This window comes from Phyllobates terribilis, unplaced genomic scaffold (genome assembly GCF_046119375.1).
Source record: "Phyllobates terribilis strain yellow unplaced genomic scaffold, ASM4611937v1 Scaffold_4__5_contigs__length_816908805, whole genome shotgun sequence".
In the NCBI taxonomy this organism is placed as follows: Eukaryota; Metazoa; Chordata; class Amphibia; order Anura; family Dendrobatidae; genus Phyllobates; species Phyllobates terribilis.
Genome location: NW_027362764.1, coordinates 29,898,745 through 29,921,544, shown reverse-complemented (window position 1 = coordinate 29,921,544; position 22,800 = coordinate 29,898,745). Strand labels below are relative to the sequence as shown.

Genomic DNA, 22,800 nt, shown 5'->3' with positions numbered 1-22,800 from the left:
GGTGGCTGTATAAATCTGTATGTAGTGAGCTCCCTCTAGTGGTGCCAGTATAAATCTGTATGTAGTGAGCTCCCTCTAGTGGTGGCTGTATAAATCTGTATGTAGTGAGCTCCCTCTAGTGGTGGCTGTATAAATCTGTATGTAGAGAGCTCCCCCTAGTGGTGGCTGTATAAATCTGTATGTAGTGAGCTCCCTCTAGTGGTGGCTGTATAAATCTGTATGTAGTGAGCTCCCCCTAGTGGTGGCTGTATAAATCTGTATGTAGTGAGCTCCCCCTAGTGGTGGCTGTATAAATCTGTATGTAGTGAGCTCCCCCTAGTGGTGGCTGTATAAATCTGTATGTAGTGAGCTTCCTCTAGTGGTGGCTGTATAAATCTGTATATGGTGAGCTCCCCCTAGTGGTGACTGTATAAATCTGTATGTAGTGAGCTCCCTCTAGTGGTGGCTGTATAAATCTGTGTGTAGTGAGCTCCCCTAGTGGTGGCTGTATAAATCTGTATGTAGTGAGTGCCCCCTAATGGTGGCTGTATAAATCTGTATGTAGTGAGCTCCCTCTAGTGGTGGCTGTATAAATCTGTATGTAGTGAGCTCCCTCTAGTGGTGGCTGTATAAATCTGTATGTAGTGAGCTCCCCCTAGTGGTGACTGTATAAATCTGTATGTAGTGAGCTCCCCCTAGTGGTGACTGTATAAATCTGTATGTAGTGAGCTCCCTCTAGTGGTGGCTGTATAAATCTGTATGTAGTGAGCTCCCTCTAGTGGTGGCTGTATAAATCTGTATGTAGTGAGCTCCCTCTAGTGGTGGCTGTATAAATCTGTATGTAGTGAACTTCCTCTAGTGGTGGCTGTATAAATCTGTATGTAGTGAGCTCCCTCTAGTGGTGGCTGTATAAATCTGTATGTAGTGAGCTCCCTCTAGTGGTGGCTGTATAAATCTGTATGTAGTGAGCTCCCTCTAGTGGTGGCTGTATAAATCTATATGTAGAGAGCTCCCCCTAGTGGTGTCTGCATAAATCTGTATGTAGTGAGCTCCCTCTAGTGGTGGCTGTATAAATCTGTATGTAGTGAGCTCTCTCTAGTGGTGTCTGTATAAATCTGTATGTAGTGAGCTCCCTCTAGTGGTGACTGTATAAATCTGTGCGTAGTGAGCTCCCTCTAGTGGTGTCTGTATAAATCTGTATGTAGTGAGCTCTCTCTAGTGGTGTCTGTATAAATCTGTGCGTAGTGAGCTCCCTCTAGTGGTGTCTGTATAAATCTGTATTTAGTGAGCTCTCTCTAGTGGTGTCTGTATAAATCTGTGCGTAGTGAGCTCCCTCTAGTGGTGTCTGTATAAATCTGTGCGTAGTGAGCTCCCTCTAGTGGTGTCTGTATAAATCTGTATGCAGTGAGCTCCCTCTAGTGGTGGCTGTATAAATCTGTATGTAGTGAGCTCCCTCTAGTGGTGGCTGTATAAATCTGTATGTAGTGAGCTCCCTCTAGTGGTGGCTGTATAAATCTGTATGTAGTGAGCTCCTCTAGTGGTGGCTGTATAAATCTGTATGTAGTGAGCTCCTCTAGTGGTGGCTGTATAAATCTGTATGTAGTGAGCGCCCTCTAGTGGTGGCTGTATAAATCTGTATGTAGTGAGCTCCCTCTAGTGGTGGCTGTATAAATCTGTATGTAGTGAGCTCCCTCTAGTGGTGGCTGTATAAATCTGTATGTAGTGAGCTCCCTCTAGTGGTGGCTGTATAAATCTGTATGTAGTGATCTCCCTCTAGTGGTGGCTGTATAAATCTGTATATAGTGAGCTCCATCTAGTGATGGCTGTATAAATCTGTATATAGTGAGCTCCCTCTAGTGGTGACTGTATAAATCTGTATGTAGTGAGCTCCCTCTAGTGGTGACTGTATAAATCTGTATGTAGAGAGCTCCTCCTAGTGGTGGCTGTATAAATCTGTATGTAGTGAGCTCCTCTAGTGGTGGCTGTATAAATCTGTATGTAGTGAGCTCCTCTAGTGGTGGCTGTATAAATCTGTATGTAGTGAGCTCCCTCTAGTGGTGGCTGTATAAATCTGTATGTAGTGAGCTCCTCTAGTGGTGGCTGTATAAATCTGTATGTAGTGAGCTCCCTCTAGTGATGGCTGTATAAATCTGTATGTAGTGAGCTCCCTCTAGTGGTGTCTGTATAAATCTGTATGTAGTGAGCTCCCTCTAGTGGTGACTGTATAAATCTGTATGTAGAGAGCTCCCTCTGGTGGTGGCTGTATAAATCTGTATGTAGTGAGCTCCCTCTAGTGGTGGCTGTATAAATCTGTATGTAGTGAGCTCCCTCTAGTGGTGACTGTATAAATCTGTATGTAGAGAGCTCCTCCTAGTGGTGGCTGTATAAATCTGTATGTAGTGAGCTCCTCTAGTGGTGGCTGTATAAATCTGTATGTAGTGAGCTCCCTCTAGTGGTGGCTGTATAAATCTGTATGTAGTGAGCTCCCTCTAGTGGTGGCTGTATAAATCTGTATGTAGTGAGCTCCTCCTAGTGGTGGCTGTATAAATCTGTATGTAGTGAGTGCCCTCTAGTGGTGGCTGTATAAATCTGTATGTAGTGATCTCCCTCTAGTGGTGACTGTATAAATCTGTATGTAGTGAGCTCCTCCTAGTGGTGGCTGTATAAATCTGTATGTAGTGAGCTCCTCTAGTGGTGGCTGTATAAATCTGTATGTAGTGAGCTCCCTCTAGTGGTGGCTGTATAAATCTGTATGTAGTGAGCTCCCTCTAGTGGTGGCTGTATAAATCTGTATGAAGTGAGCTCCCTCTAGTGGTGGCTGTATAAATCTGTATATAGTGAGCTCCCTCTAGTGGTGGCTGTATAAATCTGTATGTAGTGAGCTTCTCCTAGCGGTGGCTGTATAAATCTGTATGTAGTGAGCTCCCTCTAGTGGTGGCTGTATAAATCTGTATGTAGTGAGCTTCTCCTAGCGGTGGCTGTATAAATCTGTATGTAGTGAACTCCCCCTAGTGGTGGGTGCAGCAGTCCGACTTTAGAAGTGAGTGCGATCACACCCAGACCTTGACTTTTACCATCCACCCTAACTGGCACCACAACTAATTTCCTACATTGAAAAGCAGTAGTTATCCAGCATCCAAAAGTAAAATCACTTTATTCTTCTTAAAAAAGTAAGGTCCATGACAAGCTGCGGAGCAAGGCTGCACTCCGGGTGAAGGACTAAGGAATGTTTCCATTCACTGAGAGCAGACAGAGGTTTAAAAAAATACTAAAAATGTGACATTGTTTGTAGTGTTGCTTTGCTGTGCGCATGGTGAAAATTTTCATGATATATATGCTAGATGCATCCATAGGCCCCGACTGAGTCGACTTGAAGCCTCCGTTGTGCTTGTGTGTGGCCCTCCGTCGAGCTGGTGTGTGGCCCTCCGTCGAGCTGGTGTGTGGCCCTCCGTCGAGCTGGTGTGTGGCCCTCCGTCGAGCTGGTGTGCGGCCCTCCGTCGAGCTGGTGTGCGGCCCTCCGTCGAGCTGGTGTGCGGCCCTCCGTCGAGCTGGTGTGCGGCCCTCCGTCGAGCTGGTGTGCGGCCCTCAGTCGAGCTGGTGTGCGGCCCTCAGTTGGACCGGTGTGTGGCTCTCCGTAAGGCTGGCTTGTGGCCCTCCATTGGGCAGGCATGTGGCCCTCCATTGGGCCGGCATGTGGCTCTTCCTTGGGCTGGCAAGTGGCCCTCTATTGAGCTGGGGGATTTGGCTCTCCGTTGGGCCGGCGTGTGGCTCTCCCTTGAGCCGAGGGACTTGGCCCTCCGTTGGGCCGGCATGTGGCTCTTCCTTGAGCCGGCAAGTGGCCCTCCATTGAGCTGGGGGATTTGGCTCTCCGTTGGGCCAGCGTGTGGACCTCCGTTGGGCAGGCGTGTGACCCTTCGCTGGGCCGGGGGAGTTGGCTCTCCGTTGGGCCGGCGTGCGGCCCTCCCATGGGCCGGAGGATTTGGCTCTCCGTTGGGCCGGCGCGTGGACTTCCGTTGGGCAGGCGTGTGACCCTTCGCTGGGCCGGGGGAGTTGGCTCTCCGTTGGGCCGGCGTGCGGCCCTCCCTTGGGCCGGAGGATTTGGCTCTCCGTTGGGCCAGCGTGTGGACCTCCGTTGGGCAGGCGTGTGACCCTTCGCTGGGCCGGGGGAGTTGGCTCTCCGTTGGGCCGGCGTGCGGCCCTCCCTTGGGCCGGAGGATTTGGCTCTCCATTGGGCCGGCGCGTGGACCTCCGTTGGGCAGGCGTGCGCCTCTCCCTTGGGCAGGCGTGCGCCTCTCCCTTGGGCAGGCGTGCGCCTCTCCCTTGGGCAGGCGTGCGCCTCTCCCTTGGGCAGGCGTGCGCCTCTCCCTTGGGCAGGCGTGCGCCTCTCCCTTGGGCAGGCGTGCGCCTCTCCCTTGGGCAGGCGTGCGCCTCTCCTTTGGGCAGGCGTGCGCCTCTCCTTTGGGCAGGCGTGCGCCTCTCCCTTGGGCAGGCGTGCGCCTCTCCCTTGGGCAGGCGTGCGCCTCTCCCTTGGGCAGGCGTGCGCCTCTCCCTTGGGCAGGCGTGCGCCTCTCCCTTGGGCTGGCGTGCGCCTCTCCCTTGGGCTGGCGTGCGCCTCTCCCTTGGGCCGGCATGCGCCTCTCCCTTGGGCCAGGGGATTTGGCCCTCCATCGGGCTAGTGAACCGCCGTACATCTCTTTTCCTGCTCTTATATTCTCTCCTATTCAGGGTGGGTTCTTCCGTGTGCTGAGGGTTCGGCCTGTGCCCTTGTTGTGACTATTAGGAGGCCTCCGCTGCCCCCCGTGCTCGGCCTCCGCTGCCCCCGTGCTCGGCCTCCTATTCCCAGCTGCGCCGGTTGCAGAGGTGCTGGAGGAGTTGCAGCCGCACTATTCTTTCTTGGCTTCCTGTCTGCCATCACTCCTGGGCATTGGCGTCAGTACAGACTGGAAACACATGCTTGTCTTTATGAGGGTCCGCGGCCCGGGGGATGTCAGCCGATCACAGAGCGAGGAAGCAGTAAATGCAGAGTCTCCAGTAATCCCGCTGTGCGCTAGTCCCGGGTTATGTAAGGATTCTCTCCAGTCCCTTCCCAGAATTGTGTGCCACTCGCACAATGTCCCAGAGGGCACAGCCTGCATCCGATACTCATGGCATCACCTGCCCACAGCTCCACGCCCCACACCCAGCGCCCCCCGATGAGAAGGAGCAATACTGCTGCCCATCCTGAGCCTCCTAGTGCATGAACCGAAGGCCAGAAAGAGTCCTACAATCTCCATACATCCGTCATCAATAAAAGGAAGAAAGGATTCAGAAACGTGGAAACACTGTTACATGCAAAGTGGTTATTACTGAGGAAAGGAGGAGTAGACATCGGCCCTGGGGCCGCACATTGAAGCCACAGCCATTTTCCGAAATGCTTTATCTATTCCTTATGGCTTCCAGGATCTCTGCTTGCCGTCAGTGACTGGGAAGACCACACAGCTGCCCAGCTACATCTTCTAGGACGGGTTTTTAAGCTGTAAATGCATCATAGCCACAGTAATGCAGCAGAATGCTCGACTCGGGCCAGCCGAGGGAGCGGACTCGGGCCAGCCGAGGGAGCGGACTCGGGCCAGCCGAGGGAGCGGACTCGGGCCAGCCGAGGGAGCGGACTCCGGCCAGCCGAGGGAGCGGACTCGGGCCAGCCGAGGGAGCGGACTCGGGCCAGCCGAGGGAGCGGACTCGGGCCAGCCGAGGGAGCGGACTCGGGCCAGCCGAGGGAGCGGACTCTGGCCAGCCGAGGGAGCGGACTCCGGCCAGCCGAGGGAGCGGACTCCGGCCAGTATCTGGTGCCGTCTCCGACCATGGACTCAACCATATGTCCCCGAAGGGGTGGTCAACCATCTCTCCATTACTACAGCAAGAGGACGAGATCAAACCATCGGTCCAGTCGCCCATGTGAACCCTCGTCACCAGAAATCAGCCAGAACTTTTCACAATTCACTGCTCTGAGCTGATGTTTTCCAGGAAAAACCTCTGGTGATTATCTGCATCTACAAACAGCTGTCACTGGTGCCGGCGTGGAGCAGCGCTGACCCCAAACCCACAGCGTCTGCAGGAGAGGAATAAAGCGGCGTCATCAGCGGAGCGAACACCCTGCAAACCTGTGCAAGACACAGGCAGGACGGGACTGTGAGCGAATGGTGACATCTGGTGGCCACTACAGGAATAACATACAAGAGAAGCAATGTATGTACACAGTGACTGCACCAGCAGAATAGTGAGTGCAGCTCTGGGGTATAATACAGGATGTAACTTAGGATCAGTAATGTAATGTATGTACACAGTGACTGCACCAGCAGAATAGTGAGTGCAGCTCTGGAGTATAATACAGGAGGTAACTCAGGATCAGCAATATAATGTATGAACACAGTGACTGCACCAGCAGAATAGTGAGTGCAGCTCTGGAGTATAATACAGGATGTAACTCAGGATCAGTAATGTAATGTATGAACACAGTGACTGCACCAGCAGAATAGTGAGTGCAGCTCTGGAGTATAATACAGGATGTAATTCAGGATCAGTAATGTAATGTATGAACACAGTGACTGCACCAGCAGAATAGTGAGTGCAGCTCTGGAGTATAATACAGGATGTAACTCAGGATCAGTAATGTAATGTATATACATAGTGACTGCACCAGCAGAATAGTGAGTGCAGCTCTGGAGTATAATATAGGATGTAACTCAGGATCAGTAATGTAATGTATATACACAGTGACTGCATCAGCAGAATAGTGAGTGCAGCTCTGGAGTATAATACAGGATGTAACTCAGGATCAGTAATGTAATGTATGTACACAGTGACTGCACCAGCAGAATAGTGAGTGCAGCTCTGGAATATAATACAGGATGTAACTCAGGATCAGTAATGTAATGTATGTACACAGTGACTGCACCAGCAGAATAGTGAGTACAGCTCTGGGGTATAATACAGGATGTAATTTGTATATAGTATATACCATGTGTCTGATGCACTCACCTTCTGGAATAAGATAAACTTTCTCTTTTTTGCAATGGTTTTTGATGTGTTTCTTGCTCTGCTCCTAAGGAGAGTTTCTTTCTGAAGTCCCAGTAGGCGTCCCCCCTGGCCTCTTGCACTTCCCCGGTGGTCCTGGGCGGCTGTTGAGTAACAGGCAGGAGGGTCGGGCTCCTGGGTGCGGAGTTTGTTGTTGCGGGAGTCAATAGTTTGGCAGAGAATTCCTTGCCCAGTTGCAGTGCAGCGTTCGGGGAGCTTTTTGTTGTCTCCCTGGTCATTGCTTGTTGGCCATTAGTCAGGGAATCGACTTTGGCTGGGACTGACTGGTGAGAAGCAGAGGAACGTCTCTGCACCTTCTTTTTCAGTGAATCCTATGGAAGAAATAGCCATGAGAAGGTTTTATAGACGGCCGGTGCTTACTGCGGGGGAGTCTGAGGGTAAATCTGATAATGTAGTGTCGGGGGACGTCTCGAGAAAAGAAACAAGGATGTGACGGCATCGAGTTTGGTGACATCCTCAGTGAGAGCCGTATTTGTCGTTCTTTGACTTGTCCCCCAAAACATAAATTGTGGAACAACTTTCCAGGACTCGTCTCCCCCGTAGACAGTGCCGGCACTCACCTCCTGGGCGCTGGCTATAGGGCCGGACATCATCCCCCGTACGATCCTGCTGGATTTTGGCCTCGGAGCCTCGGCTGGAGCTTCTGGGGGTCTGGACGTCTCGCTCGTCGGCTCTCTGGTGAGGGGGTTTGCTTCCTTTTCGCTCCTGCTCTCCGGCTTTCTGCACTCGTGGCTTACGGATGGGGGTCTCTCCTTACGATTGTCCGGTGGGTTATGACTTCCCGCCCTGTAAGATGTGGACACGTGGTCATTTTACGGGTTGTGTGATGATCCGCATATCGGAGAGAGCGACACCACGGCACTAAACAGAAGCAGCAAATGTAAAAGTAAAGGCAGAAAAAATATAGAAAACATTCAGAAAACTCCAATCTATAGAATACAAAATAACAGCAAAAAAGCCAAAGGGTTTCTCTGCCACCTGCCCTCAAAGAGGCAATAAAAAGTGATCAAAGCAATATACAGTGGGTATAGAAAGTATTCAGACCCCTTTATATTGTTCACTCTTTGTTTCATTGCAGCCATTTGGTAAATTCTAAAAAGTTCATTTTTTTCTCATTAAAGTCCACTCTGCACCCCATCTGGACCGAAAAAAAAACAGAAATGTAGAAATTTTAGCAAATTTATTAAAAAAGAAAAACTGAACTATCACATGGTCATAAGTATTCAGACCCTTTGCTCAGTATTGAGTAGAAGCCCCCTTTTGAGCTAGTACAGCCATGAGTCTTCTTGGGAATGATGCAACAAGTTTTTCACCCCTGGATTCGGGGGTCCTCCGCCATTCTTCCTGGCAGATCCTCTCCAGTTCCGTCAGGTTGGATGGTGAACGTTGGTGGACAGCCATTTTCAGGTCTCTCCAGAGATGCTCAATTGGGCTTAGGTCAGGGCTCTGGCTGGGCCAGTCAAGAATGGTCACAGAGTTGTTCTGAAGCCACTCCTTTGTTACTTTAGCTGTGTGCTTAGGGTCATTGTCTTGTTGGAAGGTGAACCTTCAGCCACGTCTGAGGTCCAGAGCACTCTGGAAGAGGTTTTCATCCAGGATATCTCTGTACTTGGCCGCACTCATGTTTCCTTCAATTGCAACCAGTCGTCCTGTCCCTGCAGCTGAAAAACACCCCCATAGCATGATGCTGCCACCACCATGTTTCACTGTTGGGATTGTATTGGGCAGGTGATGAGCAGTGCCTGGTTTTCTCCACACATACCGCTTAGAATTATCACCAAAAAGTTCTATCTTCGTCTCATCAGACCAGAGAATCTTATTTCTCATAGTCTGGGAGTCCTTCATGTGTTTTTGGGTAAACTCTATGTGGGCTTTCATATGTCTTGCACTGAGGAGAGGCTTCCATCAGGCCACTCTGCCATAAAGGCCCGACTGGTGGAGGACTGCAGTGATAGTTGACTTTGTGGAACTTTCTCCCATCTCCCTACTGCATCTCTGGAGCTCAGCCACAGTGATCTTGGGGTTCTTCTTTACCTCTCTCACCAAGACTCTTCTCCCACTATTGCTCAGTTTGGCTTGACGGCCAGGTCTAGGAAGACTTCTGGTGGTCCCAAACTTCTTCCATTTAAGAATTATGGAGGCCACTGTGCTCTTAGGAACCTTGAGTAATGCAGAAATTCTTTTGTAACCTTGGCCAGATCTGTGCCTTGCCACAATTCTGTCTCTGAGCTCCTTGGGCAGTTCCTTTGAGCTCATGATTCTCATTTGGTCTGACATGCACTGTGAGCTGTGAGGTCTTATATAGACAGGTGTGCGCCTTTCCAAATCAAGTCCTATCAGTTTAATTAAACACAGCTGGACTCCAATGAAGGAGTAGAACCATCTCATGGAGGATCACAAGGAAATGGACAGCATACGACTTAAATATGAGTGTCTGAGCAAAGGGTCTGAATACTTATGACCATGTGATATTTCAGTTTTTCTTTTTTAATAAATTTGAAAAAATTTCTACATTTCTGTTCTTTTTCAGTCAAGATGGGGTGCGGAGTATACTTTAATGAGAAAAAAATGAACTTTTTAGAATTTACCAAATGGCTGCAATGAAACAAAGAGTGAAAAATGTAAAGGGGTCTGAATACTTTCTATACCCACTGTATGTCCCCAAAATGTTATTGAGAAAAACTATATTTTGCCACAAAAAAAAAAAAAAGAGACAACAGAAAAATGAAAAAGTTCCGGATTTCGGAATATGGCGACAAATAAAAACAAATGTAAAAAAAACATTTTTTTTTGAGTCTTTTGAACAACTAAAAAAAAAAAGGATCTATAGAAATTAGTGATCGCCGTCATCGGGAGGATCCGGACATCGGGCCATTACTACAACTTCAGAAATGCTAACAATGGTGGGATTGTGGGGGTGTTTTGTTTTGTTTTTTTCACTGCACTTGAAATTTGGACGGAAAAATAAAAAAAGTTATAAAAAAAAAAAAAGGGGGAGAGAAAAACAAAACTGCACAAAAAAAAAAGGCAACAGGCAGAGGAAAACTTGCATGAGGCTCGCAGCCCAATCACACCTGCAGAATGGACATCACATGCATTTTTGGGGAGTTGCCGGGTAGCCCCCGCTGTAACACTGGGGGGACCTGCAGCCGGATCTACAATCCCAGATGTGGGGAACGACGTTTAGTTTTCTGAAACAAAGCTCCAAATCCTCAGCTTTGCTTTATGCAGTTATGAAGAAAAAGAAAAGGAGAAAAAGCTGAAAATCCAATTAGCCCATAGTTTTTGAGCCCACCTCTGGGTGATCTGGGGGTCCAAGGTGGGGGCTTTCATAGCCCACCTGGAAAGACAGCAGCCTTGAACCGTCAGATTTCCCGTGGGCCATGATGAAAGTGGCCACTAGACAGATCAGGAGAAGCTGCGACCATCCACATATACAATACCAGCAGCGGCCACAAGGTGTCAGTAGAGGGCGCAGCGGCCACTACCTGTGAATTTGGAGGGTGGTACTGGAGCGGGACACGGCGGAGCTCTCCCCGGCGTCCTCATCGGACAGGTCGTACACGTCTAGGTGGGAGGCCTCCGACTCCTTCCTCCGGTTTCCTTTGATAAATATCTTGGTGGCCTCCATGTTGTCATCTCCGATCATTTCCAACTTTTTAGTTTTATCAAAACTTTCAAGAAAATACTTAGTGATGATCTCCAGGAGGGTCTTCAGGGGTCTGTCCGTCAACTAGGAAGAAACAAGATAAAGAAGCTTTACAAGACTGCTGTACCACTCATGCCCACTACACCACGTGTGGCGCTGTGCTGCTCCCATTCCGCTGTATCAGCTGATCGGGGGGAGGGGGTGACCGCCACCGATCTTATACTGATGAACTATGAAGAAAGGTCATGGATGTCCCGGTGGTGGACGCCCCTCTAACGCGCGCCTCATTATTATTGTCATCACACTGTCTGTTCCGCCATCACCTTGTTTTGCCGGTACAGGGCCTCCAGGTGCAGGACGCTCCGCAGCTCGTTCCTGTTACTGATGCTTTGTGAGGAGCGAGGAGACTCCACCTCCAGAGCAGCGCTCGTCCTCTTCAGCCCCTGGGGGAGAAAACGGGGAGAGGAAGGGGATCAGCACCGGGTGTGACAGAGGAGGCCCCAACCGTCAGGATGCACGATCAGGACACACTGGGGGTCCTGGACACTGGTGCACCTACACTGGGGGTGCGGGATAATGACGCTGTCACTCGGGGTGCGGGATAACGACGCTGTCACTCGGGGTGCGGGATAACGACACTCGGGGTGCGGGATAACGACACTCGGGGTGCGGGATAACGACGCTGTCGCTCGGGGTGCGGGATAACGACGCTCGGGGTGCGGGATAACGACGCTCGGGGTGCGGGATAACGACGCTGTCGCTCGGGGTGCGGGATAACGACACTCGGGGTGCGGGATAACGACGCTGACGCTCGGGGTGCGGGATAACGACGCTGTCGCTCGGGGTGCGGGATAACGACGCTGTCGCTCGGGGTGCGGGATAACGACGCTCGGGGTGCGGGATAACGACGCTGTCGCTCGGGGTGCGGGATAACGACACTCGGGGTGCGGGATAACGACGCTGACGCTCGGGGTGCGGGATAACGACGCTGTCGCTCGGGGTGCGGGATAAAGACGCTCGGGGTGCGGGATAACGACGCTGTCGCTCGGGGTGCGGGATAACGACGCTGTCGCTCGGGGTGCGGGATAACGACGCTCGGGGTGCGGGATAACGACACTTGGGGTGCGGGATAACGACGCTGACGCTCGGGGTGCGGGATAACAACGCTGTCGCTCGGGGTGCGGGATAACGACGCTCGGGGTGCGGGATAACGACGCTCGGGGTGCGGGATAACGACGCTCGGGGTGCGGGATAACAACGCTGTCGCTCGGGGTGCGGGATAACGACACTCGGGGTGCGGGATAACGACGCTGACGCTCGGGGTGCGGGATAACGACGCTGTCGCTCGGGGTGCGGGATAAAGACGCTCGGGGTGCGGGATAACGACGCTCGGGGTGCGGGATAACGACGCTCGGGGTGCGGGATAACGACGCTCGGGGTGCGGGATAACAAAGCTGTCGCTCGGGGTGCGGGATAACGACACTCGGGGTGCGGGATAACGACACTCGGGGTGCGGGATAACGACGCTGTCACTCGGGGTGTGGGATAACGACACTCGGGGTGCGGGATAACGACACTCGGGGTGCGGGATAACGACGCTGTCACTCGGGGTGCGGGATAACGACACTCGGGGTGCGGGATAACGACACTCGGGGTGCGGGATAACGACACTCGGGGTGCGGGATAACGACACTCGGGGTGCGGGATAACGACACTCGGGGTGCGGGATAACGACACTCGGGGTGCGGGATAACGACATTCGGGGTGCGGGATAACGACACTCGGGGTGCGGGATAACGACGCTGTCGCTCGGGGTGCGGGATAATGACGCTGTCACTCGGGGTGCGGGATAACGACACTCGGGGTGCGGGATAACGACGCTGTCACTCGGGGTGCGGGATAACGACACTCGGGGTGCGGGATAACGACGCTCGGGGTGCGGGATAACGACGCTCGGGGTGCGGGATAACGACGCTGTCGCTCGGGGTGCGGGATAACGACGCTGTCGCTCGGGGTGCGGGATGATGCACTTTTCCCCAGTATCAGTACCGTTCCACATATGATGGCGGTCTCCACAGGACCCCAAGGCGTGCGCTGTGTAATGTCACCATACACACATTTATATAGGCAGTTCCAGGACACCACAACTCCCAGCATGCCCTGACAGTCTTCGGTAGGTGAGGCATACTGGGAGTTGTAGTGTCACTAGTGCACAGTGGTCAGACATGGCGTTCTTACCTTCCTGCTGAGGAACTCCCTCACCAGAGACGACGCCACGGCCTCGGTGAAGCTCTGCTCCATGCCCCGCGGTCCCCTCCCGGCCCGGGCCGCTCAGCACCGGCGCCCGGCTGCCTCCATCCCGGGATCCGCTAGGCCGCGGCCGTGTGTAGCCTCTGTTGTCATGGTGACGCGTGGTATCACTTCCTGTCTGCGCTCAGAGCGGTGCGTGCTCGCCATCTAGCGGCTCGATCTGAGAATGCCGCCTAATGTGCAATTCATGTTTCGTCCCTTCCTCAAAAGTTTCTTAAAAGGATGCTCCCTGCTGCTCCGGCTCCTGCTGCTCCTCCGGCTCCTGCTGCTCCTCTGGGGCCATGCTGCTCCTACGCGCCCTGCTCCCCCGGGGCCATGCTGCTCCCCCGACTCCTGCTGCTCCGGCTCCTGCTGCTCCTCCGGGGCCATGCTGCTCCCCCGGCTCCTGCTGCTCCGGCTCCTGCTGCTCCTCTGGGGCCATGCTGCTCCTACGCGCCCTGCTCCCCCGGGGCCATGCTGCTCCTCCGGGGCCATGCTGCTCCTCCGGCTCCTGCTGCTCCTCCGGCCCCTGCTGCTCCCCCTGCTCCTTCGGCTCCTGCTGCTCCTGCTGCTCCTTCTGCTCCTGCTGCTCCCCCGCCTCCTGCTGCTCCCCCGGCTCATGCTCCCCCAGGGCCATGCTGCTCCCCCGAGGCCATGCTGCTCCGGCTCCTGCTCCCCTGGGGCCATGCTGCTCCTCCGGCTCCTGCTGCTCCCCCGGCCCCTGCTGCTCCTCCAGCTCCTGCTGCTCCTCCAGCTCCTGCTGCTCCCCCGGCTCCTGCTGCTCCCCCGAGGCCATGCTGCTCCGGCTCCTGCTCCCCCGGGGCCATGCTGCTCCTCCGGCTCCTGCTGCTCCTCCGGCTCCTGCTGCTCCTCCGGCCCCTGCTGCTCCTCCGGCCCCTGCTGTTCCCCCGGGGCCATGCTGCTCCTCCGGCCCCTGCTGCTCCCCCGGGGCCATGCTGCTCCACCGGCTCCTGCTGCTCCGGGCCCTGCTGCTCCTCCGGGCCCTGCTCCCCCGGCTCCTGCTGCTCCTCCGGGGCCATGCTCCTCCTCCCGGCTCCTGCTGCTCCGGTCTCTTCTGCTCCTTTGCGCTGTTTTCCATTGCGCATTTATTTGTTCCCTATATATGGTTTCCTCTTGCGCATTAAGGACCCTTCAGTCTGATTCTCCCCCATATTCGGGGTAATTATTCCCCAGTATCGGTGCCATCACTTATGGTTTATCTGCGGTTGTATTTTATGCCCCAGATTTTCCCATATATTGTTTTTCTGAGATTATGTTGGATCTCCCTTATTTATAGGCTCCGGGTCATCAAAGATTTTGCACCAGAAAACGGCGTAAAATGTGTCGAGTCGCAACATTTTTGTGCACAAAAATATGGCGACTTTTGGCGTTTTCACTCCAGTTTGAAGAAACTCCGTCAAAATAGCAAGAACTCGGGACGAGTCCTCTAGTGCTAATCTCTTATGATAAATTAATTTTACCAAAACTACAGGAAGCAGCCCATAAAGTGACAGATCGCTGGAGTCAGAGGCTCTGTCCCTACATCATGCTGCTCTTCCCTTTAATGAATTGGCCACTTAGTATATTTTCGTGTCCCCCTACACCGTGAGCGCCTTCTGCTTCTTCCAACGTCATGCATTATTAGTGGTCTTTGTGCCCCCTTACACCAGTAGCACTCAGCACCCCCTGTGCCATGCACCCTTAGGGCCCTCTTACACCTGTAGTACTCTTTGCACCCCACCCCCCATGCCATACAACTTTAGGGCTCCCTGTGACCCCCTTACACCAGTAGCACTCTGCAGCCCCCCCACCCCTTGCCGTGCACCCTTAGGGCTCCTTGTGTCCCCTTACACTTTGCAGCGTTAGTCATACTACCACTGCTTCTCCACACTATACGCCATTAGCGCTCCTTGCGTCCCCTTACCCCTTGCACCATTAGAGCTTTCTGCACTATTAGCGCCTCCTTGCACCCCTGCTGTGTCATGCACCCTTAGTGCTCCCTTTGCCCCTTGGCTTTGACCCCTTCAGCATTAGCCATGCTCTCTGCACCCCCCTACACCGTGCACCGTTGGCACATCTTGCACCCCCCTGTACTGTGAACTCTTAGTGCTCCCCGTGCCCCTTATCCGGTGCAGTGTTATCATTATCATGCACTGTTAGCGCTCTCCGTGCCCTTTCATCACTCCTCTATGGAGCACAGTGTTATTTAATACTGATTTGCTGATAGAAAGGCTGCGCTCACATCTCTGGACACCTCATTGATTATTACGGCGTCCGTCTGGTTTCCGTTTTGTGCAATTTTTACAGTAGAAGGAAACATTCTACGTGAAAAAACTACGTAAAACGCAGCCCATAATAACCAGGGACGTACTGTACCTCCCTACTCTGAAAGATAGTAAAGAAGGAAACATACAGAGGAGCGCACCACAACAATTTATATGTTACACTGAGACTCTTCCATAACCTCACCCAGCCCTCTATACGAACCCACAGAGACATATTCTCCTAGTGATGCCCATTAGTGTTCCTGCACAATGTGATTCTACTGTCATGGCCCCCACAGTGACCTCTACACAGTATGATGCCACCTGCGCACACTATGATGCCTCCTACACGCTATGATGCCCCCTACACAGTATGTTGCCGCTACACAGTATGTTGCACCCTGCGCACAGTATGATGACTCCTACACGCTATGATGCCCCCTATACAGTATGATGCCCCCTGCGCACTGTATGATGCCCCCTACACAGTATGTTGCCCCCCTGCGCACAGTATGATGCCTCCTACACGCTATGATGCCCCTTTACAGTATGTTGCCCCCTGCGCACAGTATGATGCCCCCTACACAGTATTATGCCCCCTACACAGTATGTTGCCCCCTGCGCACAGTATGATGCCTCCTACACACTATGATGCCCCCTATACAGTATGATGCCCCCTGCGCACAGTATGATGCCCCCTACACAGTATGCTGCCCCCTGCGTACAGTATGATGCCTCCTCCATGCTATGATGCCCCCTGCGCACAGTATGATGCCTCCTACGCACAGTATGATGCCTCCTGCGCACAGTATGATGCCCCCTACACAGTATGTTGCCCCCTGCACACAGTATGATGCCTCCTACACGCTATGATGCCCCCTATACAGTATGTTGCCCCCTGCGCACAGTATGATGCCCCCTACACAGTATGTTGCCCCCTGCACACAGTATGATGCCCCCTACACAGTATGATGCCCCCTACACAGTATGTTGCCCCCTGCACACAGTATGATGCCTCCTACACGCTATGATGCCCCCTATACAGTATGATGCCCCCTACACAGTATGATGCCGCTCCCTGCTCCTCTGTTACTGAGCCAGTCTGTGCTGCCACAGTCATGTGACCCGAGAATGTCACAAGACCAGACAGTCCTTGCAGGACCTTCATTCTCTACATAGCCGTGATGGTGGATCACAGATCCCTACTCCACCACTGTGTTTAACTGTAACTGTCCTGAGGACAAATCCTCAACAGCTGGACAGCTCCCCAAATTTGAGACTGTCGCACAATATCTGGGATGGTCGGGGGGTCGGCAGTGGGGCCCCTCTGCTTCCGTTTGCATTATTACTACATTTGTCTGTTCTTCTAAACACAATGAATGGAAATGTGAACTTGGCCCTATGCATCCTCCGCCCCGTGGCCCCGCACACCATGTCACTGTCTACACTCTGATGGCGGCTTTACATGATCCATTCTGCAGCGTTAAGTGATCGACCCTCATGTAATATCCTACTTAGCACATAACCATTATTCTCGGCAGCACATACTGGTTACTATATAATTGCCGCCCGGCGTAACGGTCCCCGCGCCACACACGTTGTGCCACTGATCCCTGCAGGTTGGTGGCTGTTATAATGGTGCAGCCGCCATGGGACTCCTGTGTCTTTTGTGTTTGGTTTTGCAGGTGACAATTGATGACAATTTCTCTGAGGAAGAAGAGTCAGGAGGAGAAGTACGAGGACATCATGGTGGACCATTATCAGACGCTGCGCTCTGTCACTGGGTCCTGGTCATTGTCACAAATACACAGCACAGCCCCGACCTCGAGCGCGGCCCCACCCCGGGAATTCTGTATCACAGTAAGGCCACAGCAATGCAGATAACAGGAGGGGGGTACTGTCACATGAGTCTGCAGGAGGACAGAGGAGTCTGGAGGAGGACAGAGGAGTCTAGAGGAGGAAGAAAAAGGAGTCTGGAGGAGGACAGAGGAGTCTGCAGGAGGACAGAGGAGTCTGGAGGAGGACAGAGGAGTATTCAGGAGGACAGAGGAGTCTAGAGGAGGAAGAAAAAGGAGTCTGGAGGAGGACAGAGGAGTCTGGAGGAGGATAGAGGAGTCTGGAGGAGGACAGAGGAGTCTGGAGGAGGACAGAGGAGTCTAGAGGAGGAAGAAAAAAGAGTCTGGAGGAGGACAGAGGAGTCTGGAGGAGGATAGAGGAGTCTGGAGGAGGACAGAGGAGTCTGGAGGAGGACAGAGGAGTCTAGAGGAGGAAGAAAAAGGAGTCTGGAGGAGGACAGAGGAGTCTGGAGGAGGATAGAGGAGTCTGGAGGAGGACAGAGGAGTCTGCAGGAGGACAGAGGAGTCTGGAGGAGGACAGAGGAGTCTGGAGGAGGACAGAGGAGTCTAGAGGAGGAAGAAAAAGGAGTCTGGAGGAGGACAGAGGAGTCTGGAGGAGGACAGAGGAGTCTAGAGGAGGAAGAAAAAGGAGTCTGGAGGAGGACAGAGGAGTCTGGAGGAGGATAGAGGAGTCTGCAGGAGGACAGAGGAGTCTGGAGGAGGACAGAGGAGTCTGCAGGAGGACAGAGGAGTCTGGAGGAGGACAGAGGAGTCTAGAGGAGGAAGAAAAAGGAGTCTGGAGGAGGACAGAGGAGTCTGCAGGAGGACAGAGGAGTCTGGAGGAGGACAGAGGAGTATGCAGGAGGACAGAGGAGTCTAGAGGAGGAAGAAAAAGGAGTCTGGAGGAGGACAGAGGAGTCTGGAGGAGGACAGAGGAGTCTGGAGGAGGATAGAGGAGTCTGCAGGAGGACAGAGGAGTCTGGAGGAGGACAGAGGAGTCTAGAGGAGGAAGAAAAAGGAGTCTGGAGGAGGACAGAGGAGTCTGGAGGAGGATAGAGGAGTCTGCAGGAGGACAGAGGAGTCTGCAGGAGGACAGAGGAGTCTGGAGGAGGACAGAGGAGTCTGCAGGAGGACAGAGGAGTATGCAGGAGGACAGAGGAGTCTAGAGGAGGAAGAAAAAGGAGTCTGGAGGAGGACAGAGGAGTCTGGAGGAGGACAGAGGAGTCTGCAGGAGGACAGAGGAGTCTGGAGGAGGACAGAGGAGTCTACAGGAGGACAGAGGATTATACAACAAAAAATTGCCATACAAAAACAGCACAACTGGATGGCACCCCGTCTGTTTAGAACGCGGGGCCACCCCGGAACTAATGCTGCACAATGCCCTGTGACCAAATAAATAGAACAATTCATATATTGTAATGCCATAATAAGCTCATAGTGTAAGTGGTTTGACCTAAGGCTGCAAAAAAGAGCAACAATTCTAGCCCCCAAATTGGGACAGAAAACTTCTAAGGTGCTTAAACACCCACTTATAAGTGCTGTAAGCACAAAAAAACCAAAGTGGTCAAGGAAGTCAGTGTAAAAAATGCTTCTTTCTGTATAATTTTCTCTATCGAGGACTTCTAAAAGTATCAATATCAAGATATTCTTATAAAAAAATGTATCTATTTATTCTCGGGTTGTCCATTAAAAAGAATGATTGCAGAAGGTACATGCAATAATTAGATACAAAGTGATTGTCCATTTGTTCATAATTAGCTTAATTGTTGATATTCACCCATCTTTCCCTGGGATCCTGGATGGTAGATTACGTCTGTCTGTGTCCAGCACGTGTGTCAAGATCACCATGTGTCTGGGTCTCTCCTTGGGCCTACATCGGCAGCCGGTTTACACACAGACTCTCGTCCTGTGGAATGACAAGAGCCCCCCCCCCCCCGTCTCTAACATGGGCTTATATAGCACCTATTCTTCTAATTATGGTGCTGAACTAAAAATACACAAATAGCGCATGTTATCTAGAAACCCTAACACGATGGCTGATGCAATCTTATGTATGGTACAGAATTTAAAATTAAGAATAAAATGAATATCCATAATTAATATTTAACAATTCTCCCTTTTTGAGGATGACAGACATCAACTGAAATCCTCAAAGTAGATAGATTCATCATTAGGATTACAGGATCATTTTCCTTTTTCTTCTTCCTTGGCAATATAATTTAATGTCCATAATAATTAGTGTTAAGCGAGCACTAAAATGCTCGGGTGCTCGACCCGAGCAACGAGCCCAATGTTAGTCTATGGGAGACCCGAGCATTTTTGCGGCAGCACCCCCGGCAGTCTGTAGAAAGCCTAAAAAGTGCCCAAAACTATAGTGACAGTGCTCAAAAGACATGGGCATCGCCCCAGGAAGCATTTCTGCCCCCCAGGTCACTGCTGTCAACAACGTGGTCAGAGGTATTAAGCCACTTTTACGGGCTCACAATAAAACGTTCAAAAACAAAACTGAAACTGCTTTCCTGTGAAATATGTTAAGGAACTTCCTTTCCATGGTAAAGACTTGTGTATAAGGTAAAATAAATAACCAAAAACAAAAATACTCCTCCACACCTTCGGCTATGTTCACAAGTAGCAATTTTTATGCGTTTTTGCACTTTTGTATTGCTTTCAACCATGACAAATGCATTCACCGGGAAATGTCATTTTAACATTTTACAATCTTATCTGGCCATGTGCTGTGTGACACATGCATACAGTGCTGAAAAGACATGGGAACAGCATGGGGAAGACCCCTGGAAGCATTTCTGACACCCAGGTCACTGCCTAAAAGTGTGCCCATCAGAAGTGATCCATGCCGCATCAGAAAATGCAGACTTGCAACTATCCCCGTGCAAGTCCTTGTCCCAGGGCAGTGTTCAATTGTACCTCCCCCATTCCTTGCAATGCAAGCGCAAATATGCAGCCAACCACCCACCCACCCCCAGGCTGCAATACCATACTGCTTGCTTGCACTTGAAATGGGGCCTTTTAGTTTGGAGGAGGCCGAAGCTGGCCACTACCTCATGGCTGCTTCGGCAGCGAGGTCTCCATACCCAGTCCCCAGCCGCCACTATTTGTCCCGGGAACCTTCCCCACACTTTTCTTAGCCCGGCCTGCTTTAGGGCAGCATTGGACGAGCGCACCAGAGAAACAGACTCCTCCGGTGGGCCCTGGCTTCTCCATCAGGGGAGTTGAGAGTGCCAAGGTGAGGAGCATGATGATGATGATAGAGGTTAGCATCTGCTTTGTTTTCTTGAAATGCAAATGTAAGTGTGCAACCTGCCACCCACCCACCCTCAGGCTGAAATACCATACTGCTAGCTTGCTTGCACTTGAAATGAGGCCTCTTAGGCTTGTGGAGGCAGACGCCGGCCACCATGTCATGGCTGCGTCGGCGGCCTGGTATCCATACTCAGTGCCCAGCCGCCCGGCGGCTGGGTGTCTACACTCGGTCCCCAGCCGCCAGGGGGCGGCCGGGTGTCCATACTCAGTCCCCAGCCTCTCCTATTTGTCCAGGTGCTCCTTATACACGAGCGCGCATACCAAAACATTACCTGTGCCCTCTCCAGTGCATTTAGTGGGAAGGACAGCCTAACCAAAACACGTGGACAAGTGAATGTGGCCAGGGATGGTCCATCTGACTGATGCCTTCACACTGGGTTAATATTGTGGAAGCCGGGACACAATTGGACACTGGGATGCAACACATCCTCCAGACATAGAGGATTGCGGGTCCTGGGTCAATCAGGCTTCAACACAAAGTTCAGAAGGTAGACAGCAACAGTGGTCGGCCTCCTACACAACGAGTAAATTATTCATGATCATGAGGCCATCCATCTCCTTAGCTTTCTGTTCCTTGGAATGCAAGCGCATGTATGTAGTAGTGGCTAGGCCAGAGGTGGTCAGCGTTTTGGCGCATATCCTACCTCCTCCGAGGATTGCTGGATGTTTTCCTGCTACTATCCCAGTTCTATGACTCCTGTTAAAACAAAGCTTCAGGTGATGAATGATGGATGAGGTGGTGGCAAAGGAGAAAGAGCAGGAGGAACAGGGACCATTCACATCATTATAAGGCCAGTCAACCACACATGTCTTGTAGGATATGTTTCTGTACCAAAAGGAGCGGTTCGGCTACACAGTTATAGGGCAAATGTGACACCCCAGGGGTCTGGTTGCCACAGTAATAGAGATATTATGTCTGAGAGCAGGTGGGAGGTCTCTTGGTCAGGAATCCTATGCATGCCACACCTCCTGCCCAGTCCTGGGAGGGGAAGGACTTCCCCTATATAAAACCGGGGCTGAGGCAGGGTTAGTTAGTTAAGAAGGAGAGTAAAGAAGAGGAGAAGCAGCTATAGGAGAGAGAGATCAGGAGCTCTGGGGAAGTCGTGCTAAAAGGAATCAGGGGCTGGCAGCTGAAGAGCTCGCCCTGATTGAAGAGTTACCACCGGACCCGGAGTCCGAGGCTGTGGGGATTAACCCAGACCCAGCAGCAGAAACCGCCCGGCAGGGGATTTCAGGTCCTCTGGCCAAGAAACCCGAAGGCACGGTCACACGCGTGGGACCAGCACCGCCGTCGTGGAGCGGAAGCCACTAGAAGGCCCCGAGTCACCGGCCATACGGGTGAGCACCACACGGTACACTCAGGGACGTGGGCTACTTTCACCCGCCTCTAGCAAGGTAGCCAGAAGAGTACAATTAGTTGGGGAGGCCTACAACTCCGCCTGGCCAGGGGAGATCCCATCTGCTCAAAGACTGACCAGGCCCCGATCGCTAGCCAGTACTCCGGGAGGGTCTATCTTTATCACCAGTAAAGACCCTGAACTACACCGCATCGTCTCTGAGTGGTTCCTACTACCCCCATAATCCACGTCGGCTGCCCTGAGGCCATACCCCTCCCGTTGGGGGTTATACCATCCACGCTGCACCATCCTTCCACCGGCCTCAGCGGTCTGCCCTGCAGCGGCAGCTCCATAGCTGCATTCAACGGGTGGCGTAGTCGTCCTACATCTACTGCTAATACTCAGCCACACAGTTTGACTCCCTGGGCACGGACCGGGTCACCGCCACGAAACTACTACCCCCAACAGGACCGGCTCCGGGTAGTCCCCGCGTGCGCAACGCTACACTAAGTAGGCTCAGGGGCGCGTCACATACAGTGAGTGCAATGCCTACCAAAAATTTCGAGGCACTCCAATGCCCCTTGGAAGTGACATGGAGGTCAGAGGGCCTTAACTAAACCTTTTTTTCCATTTATAGCAACTGGGTCTCCTGTGCACTGTTGGCCTAAGCAGTGAATGGAAGGCTTTCCAAAAATTATGAGGAACTGCAATGCCCCTTGAAACAGACGTGGATTACAGCGTACTAAAAACCTTCTACCCATTATTGGGGAGTGCGTCTCCCTTAGCGTTCGCCTATGCATTGAAAAGCAAATGCTGACTAAAATTAGGAGGAAATGCAATGCTCGTTAGAAGAGTCGTGGAGGTTAGAGGTAATTAAAAACAACATTTCAATGCCCCTTGTAAGAGCTGTGGAGTTCAGAGTGGTTTAACAAGACGGTTTCAATGCCCCTTGGAAGAGCTGTGGAGTTCAGAGTGGTTTAACAAGACGGTTTTAATGACCCTTGGAAGAGACGTGGAGGTCACAGTAGCTTAACAAGACGGTTTTAATGACC

General features: G+C 52.2%; 1 protein-coding gene across 3 annotated transcripts in view; it reads right to left on the bottom strand.

Moving 5' to 3' along the window:
- MINDY4 (MINDY lysine 48 deubiquitinase 4) overlaps nucleotides 1-13,122 on the bottom strand; it is a 205,654-nt gene extending 192,532 nt beyond the window's left edge. For all 3 annotated transcript variants that reach the window (XM_073677206.1, XM_073677207.1, XM_073677208.1), the window contains exons 1-5: nucleotides 12,941-13,122; nucleotides 11,026-11,145; nucleotides 10,542-10,786; nucleotides 7,614-7,839; nucleotides 6,997-7,364 (exon numbers count right to left, since the gene is read on the bottom strand). In XM_073677206.1, coding sequence (XP_073533307.1) covers nucleotides 6,997-7,364; nucleotides 7,614-7,839; nucleotides 10,542-10,786; nucleotides 11,026-11,145; nucleotides 12,941-13,003 — 1,022 coding nt within the window. In that variant the 5' untranslated portion in view covers nucleotides 13,004-13,122. The remainder of the gene's footprint in view (nucleotides 1-6,996; nucleotides 7,365-7,613; nucleotides 7,840-10,541; nucleotides 10,787-11,025; nucleotides 11,146-12,940) is intronic.
- Nucleotides 13,123-22,800: the final 9,678 nt, after the last annotated feature.